The following is a 12,765-nucleotide window of genomic DNA, read 5'->3' on the forward strand; positions in this document are numbered from 1 at the left end:
TTTGTGCATTTGTTTTTTTTTTTAATTAATATTATTGTTTCTCTTTACATGTAAAGGTATTTTTCAAGTGAGTCGATTTGGAAAGAGGTTGCTAAATCAGAAACTTCCCATCCCTCCAGCGAAAAACTTACCAAATACGCAACAAAAAACTCCACACTTCAACGTTGGTGATGCTGCCTTTCCTTTAGGGATAAATTTAATGCGCCCATACCCTGGGGGAATGCTACCAAATGAAAAAGAGGTGTTTAATAAAAGGTTATCAAGAGCTCGTCGCACAATAGAAAACTCTTTTGGAATACTAGTAGCGCGTTGGCGAGTTTTACTAACAACATTACATTTATTTCCGGAAAATGCAGAAAAAATTGTTTTGGCGTGCGTTGCCTTACATAATTTTATTATGCTTAATAACGTTAATGAATCTTCGTATATTGCAAGCAACTATGCTGATTGAGAGGACTCTAATGGTGATTTTCATGACGGTATATGGCGTAGAGAAGTTGAAAGTAATATCCCATCGATTACGCAATCTTCTAATTTGCATCATTACGGTGGAAGAAGTTCTTTGGAAATAAGAAATAACTTATGCAGTTTTTTTAACAATTTTTAAAACATTTTCTAAAATCATATATCTAACATCATTTCGAACTTGTTTATTTCTTTTTTAATAAAACTAAATGTGGTTTAATTAAATTCATTCAATTCTTTTTATTAAATTACTCAAAAGAGTTCAGGTACATGCATTTTATGCATCTTTTTATAATAAATATGTACATATATTTGCTATAAAAAATATAAAGTATACTAAAAAAAAATCAGTGCTCCATGCTTTTTAAAAAATAAATAAATTATCTTGAATTCTTGTTTCCTCAATATCACTCATCACTATATAGGAATTCATCAATTTGCTGGGACTAGTTGAGACGCTGTGAGTCAGGAGAGGGCACAATAGACCTTAGGTCGCGGTGCAATCCTCATTTATCTAATCTAAGATTGTCTATTTTCGCGACGTAAGCGATATAATTCCAAGATCATTTTCTCCTGGAATTCATCTTTGACCGACACTGGCAGGTCCTTCATTAGACACAAAACCGTCGTCATAAAAGCCTCGTCAGTATCACAGATTTCAGCCGGCGCCGCCATCTGCTTTTCTAAATTATTTATAGTTGCGCCAAGCTTCTGGTAGAGACTTTCTAATTCACTACTTTTCTTCTTCTTCTGAGGTGGCGATGGACTTTCAGTCAAACTATCCGTTGTTGACGAATCCAAGACAGATTCTGCATTTGCTTCTGCATTATCACGGGTGCTGTACAATGAAAAAGTTATATACAAATAAAACAAACAAACAAAAGTTATATACAAAGTACATACCGACGCGGTGTGACGGAGTCTTTTAAAAACATCATGGGTTTCAAAAAACGCCATTCCTCCAAGTAGCACATTCCGCTACCTGATGGAGCTTCTAGCCTTTTTATTTCCTTGCAGAATCGCTCCCGGAGTAGCTTCCATCTATGTTTGCATTCTAGATCTTTTAATTGAAACAAACATATAAAATATATAATACAAAAATATATGTTCCTATAACAGTGTTAATACATACCACTTTTGCCGCATTGTTCTGCAATTGCCTGCCATGCTTTATCTTTATTTATACGATTAAAATAAAATGGATCCCTTTTATCGTACAAACATTTCTTTTTTTCTACACTTTCTATTAAAGCTTGGATAAAGCATTCGTCGTCCTCCATATTTAAATTTAAAATGATTTTATCTGTTGACAAAACACTCTTCTTCTTCTTCTTCTTCTTCAAAACGATGTATCTATTGACAAAAATAGAAAACAGCTGATTCCGTACGGAACATGCGATCAGTTTCGCATTTTGCTTAAGCAAATGACGTTTGACAAAACTTAACGAAACTTGATGTTATGCACATTATAGTTGCAACATACAATTTGTGTGTATTCGGACAGTTGCTTACGCTGGCTTAAGCTAGCTTATTCACATTATAGTTAGCCCTTTAGTCAGTTGTTCTTTTTTAGAGACGCGTTTGGAATTTAGTTAATATAATAAATATCTTTGAATCTAAAAGTAAGTAAATAATTTGAATTTTGAAATAATTAAAAAAAAGATTCTAGTAAATAATTTCGGATTTGTAGTCAAATATGCCGCGGGGAAGAAGTCTTTCAGGGTTTGAGCAGGGACGAGCACTAGGTTTGCGTGAAAGTGGTATGGAAATTAAAGAAATTTGCACAGTGTTAAACCGTCATAGAAATACGATTAGTAATTTCTTAAAAAACCCTTCAAAGTATGCCACTAATCAGCGTAGTGGTAGAAAAACCAAAATAGATGTTCGATGCAAACGTCAATACAACGGCTTGCTCTCGTTGATCAAATGAGTTGTTCAGAAATAAAACGTCATTTGGATTTAGATGTAACAAGAATGAGAATTTGTCAAATTATTCATCAAAATGCTAGCATAAAACACCTTTCTATGGTACCACAACCAGACCTTTTGCCTAGGCATATAAGCGCACGTTTAGCATTTGCAGATAAATACCAATTTTGGGATGAAGAATGGCGAAGCGTTGTGTTCAGCGACGAAAAAAAGTTTAATCTCGATGGACCTGATGGTTATAAAAAATATTGGCATCATACACAAAACCCTCGACGCACCTGTCTCCGACGAGTACACGGCGGAGGTTCTATAATGGTGTGGGCTGCTTTTTGTTATGAAGGAAAAACTCCCATATGCTACATATCAACCAAAATGAATGCACAAATGTATTTAGACTTGCTCGATAGTGAATTGATTGAATTTGCAGGCCAATTTTACGAAGACGATTGGACTTTCCAGCAAGACAATGCCCCGATCCACAATGCAACCCTTACTAAAAGTTTTTTCGAGTCAAGAAAGATTCCGCTTTTGGAGTGGCCAGCAAAAAGTCCAGACTTAAACCCTATCGAGGATCTATGGGGAATATTATCTGCTAGAGTTTTCAAAAATGGACGCCAGTTTACTACCGCAAAAGAACTCAAACTTGCAATACAGAGAGAATGGGCTTCAATCGGCATGTCAACGCTAAAATCTTTGGTTGAATCGATGCCATCTCGACTTAACCAAGTCAAAATTAATAAAGGAAAACATATTAATTACTAACAAACTTAATTTATCAAAATATTTGAAGAAAACACCTTATTTTTTAACATGCACATATAAATATTTTCTATAAAGCATATGTTTAATTCTTAATTTTGTTATATGCACCAAAGGAATTTTAATTAATTTTTGTTGTATGATGTAACTAAGAAAATAAATACGAGGGCTGTCCGATAAATAACCGACCTAACCATGATGCACGCGACTTTTTCAAATTTTTTTTTTTTTTATTTTTCTACATAGTCTCCATGTAACTCCACACACTTCTCCCAGCGATGCTCCCATCTCTGCAACCCTTCCAAATAGTACTTGGCGTCTTTGTCTGCAAAATACGAGTTCAGGAAAGAGATTGCCTCCTCATTTGACGAAAATCTCTGGCCGCCGAGCGAAGTTTTAAGTTGAGGAAACAAAAAAAAGTCGCTTGGTGCTAGATCCGGTGAATAAGGTGGATGGTCAAGCAGTTCGAACCGCAATTCGTGGGTTTTCGCCATGGCGACTGTTGAGGTGTGAGATGGTGTGTTGTCTTGGTGGAACAAGACTTTCTTTTTTTGCAAACTAGAGGACCCGTCCACGCTTCACTGTGGCTGATACATAGATAATACTACTACCATCTATATGATTTCTATTATTTGGATTATAACTATTAGTTAATGGGATATAATATTTTGTGAAGCAACTTGTGTTAGTTTACAAAAAATGGATCAGAAAGCATTTTGTGTGTTAATAAATCATTCGGCTTTTTGGGGAAAACACTGTTGAATTTGGGCTTAGGGAAATCCACCGTTGAAAAGATATTTGCTAAGCTGAAAACAGGCGAAATGAGCAAATTAGGTTTCTCGCAAGTTCATAATCCAACAAAAACAACGAATAAGTGATTCTGACAAGTGTATTAGTGCTCTCTAAACGGAATAAAGCCGAAATTTTTCGTCAGTGATAGAAACACAGCTCCATCATTTCCCACTGGAGTCCAATTGACAGTCATTGTAGTGGACTGCACATGATGAACCTAATGAACCGGTTCTCAGGCGTGGAAAAACGAAAAAGGCGACGGGAAAGGTTATGACATCAGTCTTTCGTGGTGCACGTGGTATAATACATACTCAACGACTAATTACTGAGCCAGTTATAATCTATTTCACTGCGTATTTGGTTGCAGTTCTTTTCTTCTATTCCCAATATTTAGCAATTGTATTATTTTTGAGAAGACTCTGTTTAAAATTGAACGTATATATTCAAATGATTCCTACGAAGATAAATTTTGAAAAAATGCTTATGATTTAAAATATAAATTTTGTATTTATGAGTTGTATTAAATTTTGAATTAAAGAGATAAAAGGTATCCTATGTCCTTACCCTGGTTCTAAGCTACCTCTCCACCAATTTTCAGCCAAATCGGTTCAGCAGTTCTTGAGTTATAAATGGTGTAACTAACATCAACTTTCTTTTATATATACACTAGCTGGCCCCGCAGCCGTTGTCCTGCGTGAAATTATGTGTTTTGAAATGAAAAGAAAGTTGAATTTATCATTTCATTTTTTTTTTTCAATGTAACGCAGCTTGATAAGCAAAATTTTTTGGTTTCTGTTCCGGTGTACAGAAAAGATTGCTTTCCAACTCGTGTGCACGCCACGTATATCTGGCCGTGTGAAAAACATAGAATTTCCAAACTTATTGCACACACTATGCGACTATCCTTGTGTCCTGTTGAGTGCCATCTCAAAAACTTCAGTGGCATTCGAAGTAGCTATCGCATCGTCCAACATTTGTTTCCACTGATTATCGTGTTCCAGCAATTGTAATTGCACACACCATACCATTCACAGTACGCAATACGCCGCGTACATTAATCAGTAGCAACCGAAGGTAGAAGCAATCATCGTTTTTGGGGTGGGTTGTGTAAATTCATCCTAATGCATTAGTTGAGAACACACCTGAATGTCCATCTACTGTTCGGTCTTGCTTTCAGCGTAACTATTTCTTCGACGATGCATTCCATGAATGCAAGGTATTTTCAAATAGAGCAATGTTCTCGTAAGCGGATCACTGACGAAAGTTGAGAAAAAAACTCGTCAATGTTAGTTTTGTTGTTGGCGGTGTTACCACCGGCTGTAATGTATTCTCTGGGCTGAAATAAACTCTTTGGCCAATCTCCATTTTAACTGCGAGACACACAACAATCGGAAACCGTTCATGAATTGCAAAAGTAAATATCCTACAAAGCGCTTTATTGCAGTTCACGTATGGACCGTATCGTTTAAGACCATTAAGCGCCACGTTGCTTCCCTTGGTGACGTACTTACAAACGTATTTTATAGATTACACCAAACTGCAATACTAAACATTGATATGAGTTTAGAATGTGAATTAGACAACAGTGGAGAATATAGTACGATCCATATGTTGTCAACTTCGATATTCACTACTCTAAGTTGTATGGTCGTCTGATGAGCTACGACGATGGAGTGGATATCCATCATTTCCAGTTTGCGATTCCGAAAGAAAAGCAAGCGGATAGTGTTTCGTGCATTTATTGTTAGACATATAAACCGAAAAGGGATTGTAGTGTCCGCAAGGTCCATGAACCATATTGCTTTCCACCACTTCATATAATACTGGATCTTTCACACGTAAAGTTTTCACTGAATAATTTTCAATTGTTCAATTCACAACCTGTCGTAAAGCATCGTAAATCGTAATAGTAATAATTTTTCTCTTGAATAGCCGGAATAAAAAAGCAAGCGATCGAGACTGAACTATTCAAATAATTTCCAAATCAAAATATTGAAAAACAAAACAGAAATTGAAAAAAAATGTTTTTGGAAAAAAGTTACTTTTTGGAATTATCCAATTTGCCGACTTTTCATGAAAAGTATAAGATGTTTTTATTTCTAAACCTTCCTTAATCCACAACGAACAACCTCTTAAAATTTCATCAATATTGGTTCAGCCGTTCTCTTAGCGTTACTAACGAACAAACATTCATTCGTTTGTATGAGAAAAAGAAAAGGACTGTTTTTAGGGGTTTTCCGGCAATTATTCGAATAATCCCTGAACCTAAACGAATATTTTAAAAAAAGAATTATCAAATTTCGTTCAGTCGTATTAAAGTTATGAGCGTACATACATTTTGGCGATTCATTTTTACATACATACATATTTATATAGACGAAGATGTAAGGTTGTTTTTATTGTTTTTTTTTTTTGAAGAAATGAAATATTGAAATGATTCCTACAAACATGAATTTTGAACAAATGCTTATGATTTGAAATATAATTTTTGTATTTATGAGTTGTATTAAATTTTGACATAAAGAGATAAAAAGTATCCTACACTAGTCGGCATAATTATTTTGACGAAAAACAAATGGTTTAAGTTTTTATGTGACTTTGCAATGGTTTAATATAACTCAATGATTTTTTTTTTCTGTATGCCATAGTGCTAATACAAACTTAAAAATAATGCATTCAACACTTTGCCATATGAACTTCAAAAAATATAAGCTAAAGTAATTTTCATGTTGTGGCATAAGTATTTTGACAAGTACCTTTTTATGTGAATAACAAAGTTTAAACTTAAAAAACATAAAGGCAAAAAAAGAAATTTAGTAAAATATATAATTTCCTTTAGTTTCAATAACTTTTTCCAGGCGTCCCGGTACTGAATCAATTAAATTTTGGATGATCTCTGGAGATATCTGTCCTCAAAGGGAACTGACCTCAGAAATTATCTCCTCTCTGGTTTTATTCAACGATACTGTTCCTTTACATTTCAATAAGAGACCAGACGTTTTCAATTATATTTCAATCTGGACTTTGAGGTGGCCAGTCCAAAGTGGTAACACCAACATCCTTCAAAAATATTGTAATCATCTTGGCTTTGTGGCATGGGGCGTTATCCTGTGGCAGAATGAAGGATTGACCAATAAGCCTGTCTCCAGAAGTAAATGCATTCTCTTCTAGAACCAGTAAATATAGGCCTTGGTTCATCGAGCCAGTGACAGGAACGAAGTCACCCAGTGCATTATACGCTACACATCCCCAGAACATCACAGAGTCTCCACCATGGCTTACTTTTTGGCAAACGGGCCGCCTTTTCTGCCTTTGTTCTATTGGTAATCTTACAAAAAATTTATTTTTTGATGAATTATACTCAAAGGAGCTTTCATCTGTCCATAGAACGCTCCTCCAGAACTCCTTTGGCTTATGGGCATATTCCTTTGCGAAAGTCAGTCTTTTGAGCTTGTTTTCTTTTGTTATATATGGCACTTCCTTGACTTTATAAGTCTTAAAATCACATTCTTTTAATCGTCGACGGACTGTGCGCTCGCTAATTGGTGTTTTAGCTGTCGAATTAAATTGATCTGCTGCGGATTGGGGCTTTAGAAAAACATTTTTTTTTTAATTCCCGTACAAGGACTTGGTCTTCACTAAGATCTGTTTTGTGCTTAGCACCTGATCTTCTTAAATTACGCATGTCATTATGCTTTTTAAACTTTTTAAATTGGTAGTGCACAGTTTGACAGGACACCTTAAACTCATTGGCAATGTCTTTGACTGCTATTCCAGCGTTAAACTTTGCTACCATTGAGGATCTGGTAACCAAACTTAGCTCAGCCGTTTTACCCATGTTATTTAATAATTTTTAATCATTTTCAATAACTTTCTATTTTAATAACAACGTTTAATATTGCTCAAACTTAAACACAGAAGTTCTTTAATTCTCGCGTGCTTAAAAGTGTGAAAATATTTCCATAAAGATGCTGTCAAAATACTTGTGCCACGCAAAAAGCCGATGTCTGCATGCATTCTTATCAGCAGAAAGAGAACGCAAAAGGTAAACGAAATAAAATTTGGCATGCACATAGCTGAAAATAGATTATTTGTTTTGCGTCTCATTTTTGCACCGTTATTTGACGATTTCAAGTAACGCTAAGTTCAATAGTCAAAAAGAGTTTCGTCAAAATAATTATGCCGACTAGTGTATGTCCGTCTCCTGGCTCTAAGCTACCTCCCTACCAATTTTCAGCCAAATCTGTTCTGCCGTTCTTGAGTTATAAGTGATGTAACTAACACGACTTTCTTTTATATATATAGATGTGACCGATTTTTCGAAATTTCTTCCTTTAGCTTGTCCCATAATGATGCGTAGTATGCTCCAATTATAGTTTTTCCTTTTTCAAGATAGTCGATAAAAATAATTCCATGGCTGTCCCAAAAACACTCGCCATCACTTTCCCAGCCGAATACACAGCTTTAGATTTTTTTGGGGTTGGTTCCCCTATTGCAATTCACTGTTTAGATTGGATTTTTGTTTCGGGCGTATAATGATGAATCCAAGTTTCGTCTACAGTTATCAATCGGCGCCAAAACTCGGTCTTATTGCCTCTAAACTGAGCCAACAGAGCGCTGGAAATGTTCATGCGCGCACGTTTGTGGTCTAGCGTAAGCAAACGCGGCACCCAACGCGCGGACAGCTTTCTCATGCCCAAATCTTGGTTTAATATGTGACAAACAGTTTCTTTTGACATCTTCATAATCTCAGCTATTTCCCTAACTTTCATCATCTTCCAAACTCCTGCGACCACGTTTAAATTCAGTTGCCCAAAATTTTACGGTGGTAAACGATGGTGCAGAGTCACCATACACAGAGTCCAACTCATCTTTGATTTGTGAAGGCGTATTGCTTTCAAAAATAAAAATTTAATTACAGCTCGATATTCAATTTTTTCCATTTTGGGGAAATCACCGAAATAGACTCACAAAAACGACTGTCAACAGATAATTGCGCAAGATAAATTTCTGAAATTTTGGCGAGTAGCTATTATAATATGCACAATTTGAAGTAGAAACTTTTTTTTCAGATGTGCCGCTAGCTTCACGTTGAGGTCTTTATTTACAAATTTAACGGTTTTGAAGTCGTGCACATATAATTTCTTTACTAAGGTAAGTACATAAAAGAAATTTAAATATAGAAAGTGACGTGCAACGATACATAAAAGAAATTGAAACATAAAGTGAAAAAAAAAACCTACTAACATCAAAACGGGCGCGGCAATAATACAACAAAGTTTGTCAAACATATTTACATACATATATGCATACACAATCATATGGTACATACATACATAACATAATTTAGCATAAAGCTAGAACACATAATAATACCAAATAATACCAAACTACCTGCTTGGATGTAAAAATCGCTTAGAGCATTCAAGCATAGGTAGGTAATAAAAAAAAAAAAAGGATAAAGAAATAATAGAGAAAAAAAGGCATTACATTTATGTACATATGTACCTATGCGCCGGTAAACATCTGCAACTACATATATACATAATATACATAATTATAAATATATAAACATACATATATTATTTATTTCAATTTTCTTTTTCTATTTTATAATAATAGTTCACATTTGAACTACTATTCAACACATATACATACATAGATCATTACATAAATATATGTATAAACATATACATATTATATATTTCTATTTTTTCCGCGCGTTTATACATTTATGTGCGATTAGCGAAGTGTTATATGTTACACTTTTATAACATACATATATACATACATATTTAGCGAATTGATAACTACAAGCATATGCATATGCAAACATATGGTAATAAAACATAGATACATACAAACAATTTTACGTATTTTATTTTTCTTTCGCGTTCTTTATTCGTGCAGATACAATTATACAAAATAAGCGCGAGTGAACTGAAGATACTTTGATACACTTTAAAAAAAATTTTTAGTCACATTAAAAAAAAAAAAAAAAAATCGAACTTTTTCAAAAAAAAAAAGAATAAAATCTTTGCGGTAGCGAAACGAAAATTTGATAACATAATATATTTTACAAAATATATATATATTTTCAAAAATAAATCTTCTATTAACAAAATTTTTAATTTATACTTTTTCTATTTGACTACATTTCTGTATCAATATTAATTTTGAAACAATTATTTATTTGACAAAGCCAAAAACACCACTATCATTAGAAATTCCTAAAATGGCTGATGAAGATAAGCCACAAGGCACACCTGCAGAAGCTACACGCTCAAAGCAGATTATAAAACAAAAAAGATCAAAAGATCAGACAATATCTAGATTCATCACTGAAAGTGACAGTTTTATAAGATATTGTACAAGATTCCAAGCTTCCCCTATTACTGACATCACAAAATCAGTTTTAAATATAAAACTAGAAAGTGTGAACAATCTCTGGGCTCGCCTTCTGGCAGCGTACGATACAGTACTAGATACTGACGACGCAGAACTCCCAGAAAACGCAAAAGCTTCGGCGACAGCCAAATGTGATAACTGCCGCGATTAGTATGAGTTAACAAAGGGAATGATAAATGAACAAATAAGTTTAGTAAGGCCAAGTAGAGCCACTACTCCCCCTCCCAGAGTAGTTACAACACCAAAAGAAGACCTAGATAAAGGCATGTATCTAAAGGTACCAGCTTGTGATACTGAAGTTTTCAATGGATGTTATGACCAGTGGCCGTCCTTCCGGGACATGTTCACTGCCGTTTATATAAACCATCCTAAACTCTCACAAGCACAAAAGTTATACCATCTAAGGTACAAAACAAAAGGGGAAGCAGGCAGTATCGTCAAGCGATTCGCTTTAAATGACGAAAATTTTAAGCTGGCTTGGGAAGCACTAGTCGAAAGATACGAAAATGGAAGGGTTATGATAGAAAACCCAATAAAAACATTATTACATCTACCAAAAATTCAAAAAGAAACGAGCCAGGAATTTCAAAATTTATACTCGACAGTGACTAATTGCATATCAGTGTTAAAAACACAAAATATCTCCACAGAATCGTGGGACCCCATCATAGTAACTATTTGTGCAGAAACACTCCCTGCGTTACTACGATGGGAACAATCACTTGTGGAAAGAAAAAAATGCCCACATGGGAGCAAATGAAAGCATTCCTCACTGCTCAATACGAGAGAGCGAATTGACAACAAAAATATAAATCTAAAAAGTCATCAAAATGACTCAAGTAAAAACTTGTTCAAACCTCAAGCCAGCAACAATATGCAATACAATAGACACGTTAATAAAAGTCACACTTTCGTGTCAAACCAAACTAATAAATGGCAACCAGTATGTGAAATTTTTAAAGGAGGTCATAACATAAGATCTTGCGAGAGATTTAAAAAATTATCCGTATCTGACAGAAACAATCTTGTCAGACAACATAAACTTTGCATCAACTGTCTGTCGAATGCTCATACGACAAAAGACTGTGAAATCAAATTTAATTGTGTGTACTGTCAACGAAGACATCACTCATTGCTTCATATTACAAATTTTCAAAATATGAAGCAAAATCAATTTCATAAAACCACCGGGTTAGTCACTACAACCAAAGGTGATAATCCTGAAATCTCAAATCCCGAAAAAAGGGAAGAACAACCATGTTGCTCTAAAGCAGCAAAGATTCAAGCGCTTCATTCAGAAAATGAAAGCAAAATTCTTTTACCCACTGCGGTCATCACCATAGCACATAAGGGTGATTTATTCAAACTAAGAGCACTAATAGATCAAGGATCTCAAAGATCCTTTATATCATCAAAAGCTCAAAATCGGCTCAAATTGCCAATAAAACATTCAAATTTCCAAATCTCGGGAATGGGCGGAAGAATTATCCAAAATTCGAACAAAATATGCCCAATTACGATAGTATCTCCAAATGCGGATATTAGAATAGATGCGCAAGCCATCGTTCTACCGCAACTTACCAATTTGCTTCCAAGCTATAAAGTAAATAAAATACACTGGGAAAAATGCTCACATCTTAAATTAGCAGATCCCAATTGTCATACCCCATCACAAATCGACATATTATTAGGCAGTGATAATACCTCAAATAATTCTTGAAGGTATTGAGAAAATCTCCAATAAATTGTTAGCCCAAAATACAATCTTTGGGTGGATTATAAGTGGCCAAGTCCCTGAAAAAATCAATTCTTTCACCACACATGTGGAAAACATTTCAAACGAATTTTTAAATAATCAACTTAAAAAATTTTGGGAAATAGAAGAATTACCCCAAATCACCCAGCTTTCAGAAGAAGACCAGACATGCGAAGCCTATTACAAATCCACAACAACAAGAAACGAACATGGTCGTTATGTTGTGCGATTACCTTTCAAACCAACTTTCCCTGAAACCATAGCTCTAGGCCACTCTAGAATATCAGCAGTCCAGCAATTTCTAAGCCTGGAAAAAAGCCTGATAAAGAAAAGTGAGCTTAAATCGGCATACGATAATGTGATGGACGAATATCTTGGCCTCAATCATATGGAAGAAGCTGTACCATATGAAAAAGTATCTAAAGGTAGATATTTATCTTTTTATCTGCCACATCATGGGGTAATAAGACCTGATAAAATTACAACAAAAGTACGAGTGGTTTTCAATGCCTCAAAGTGTACGAGCTCAGGCAAATCACTCAATGATGTACTATACACGGGGCCAACATTACAACCTGATCTCATGTTGCTAATTCTAAATTGGCGCATGTTTAAATACGTTTTCAATGGGGCTGTAGAGAAAATGTACAGACAAA

General features: G+C 34.8%; 2 protein-coding genes across 2 annotated transcripts in view; one reads left to right on the forward strand and one right to left on the reverse strand.

Moving 5' to 3' along the window:
• Nucleotides 1–12,765, forward strand: part of LOC125779336 (uncharacterized) — a 331,687-nt gene that overhangs the window by 972 nt on the left and 317,950 nt on the right. The window contains exon 3 of the mRNA XM_049460629.1: nucleotides 57–3,660. Within this exon, the coding sequence (XP_049316586.1) occupies nucleotides 57–451 (395 nt within the window). The 3' untranslated portion in view covers nucleotides 452–3,660. The remainder of the gene's footprint in view (nucleotides 1–56; nucleotides 3,661–12,765) is intronic.
• On the reverse strand, nucleotides 985–1,488 carry LOC125779534 (uncharacterized). The gene is made up of 2 exons (XM_049460897.1): nucleotides 1,369–1,488; nucleotides 985–1,303 (listed from the first exon to the last, which is right to left on the reverse strand). Exons 1-2 carry the CDS (start codon nucleotides 1,437–1,439, stop codon nucleotides 985–987), a joined length of 390 nt encoding a protein of 129 aa, XP_049316854.1. The 5' UTR covers nucleotides 1,440–1,488.

Source organism: Bactrocera dorsalis, chromosome 6 (assembly GCF_023373825.1).
Source record: "Bactrocera dorsalis isolate Fly_Bdor chromosome 6, ASM2337382v1, whole genome shotgun sequence".
Taxonomy (NCBI): Eukaryota; Metazoa; Arthropoda; class Insecta; order Diptera; family Tephritidae; genus Bactrocera; species Bactrocera dorsalis.

Excerpts from the sequence above, each read along its gene's own strand:
- LOC125779534 (XM_049460897.1), bottom strand. The coding sequence starts at position 1,439 with ATGTGCTACTTGGAGGAATGGCGTTTTTTGAAACCCATGATGTTTTTA. Across the intron at positions 1,304-1,368 it reads GACTCCGTCACACCGCGTCG|CACCCGTGATAATGCAGAAG; the intron begins GTATGTACTTTG and ends TTCATTGTACAG.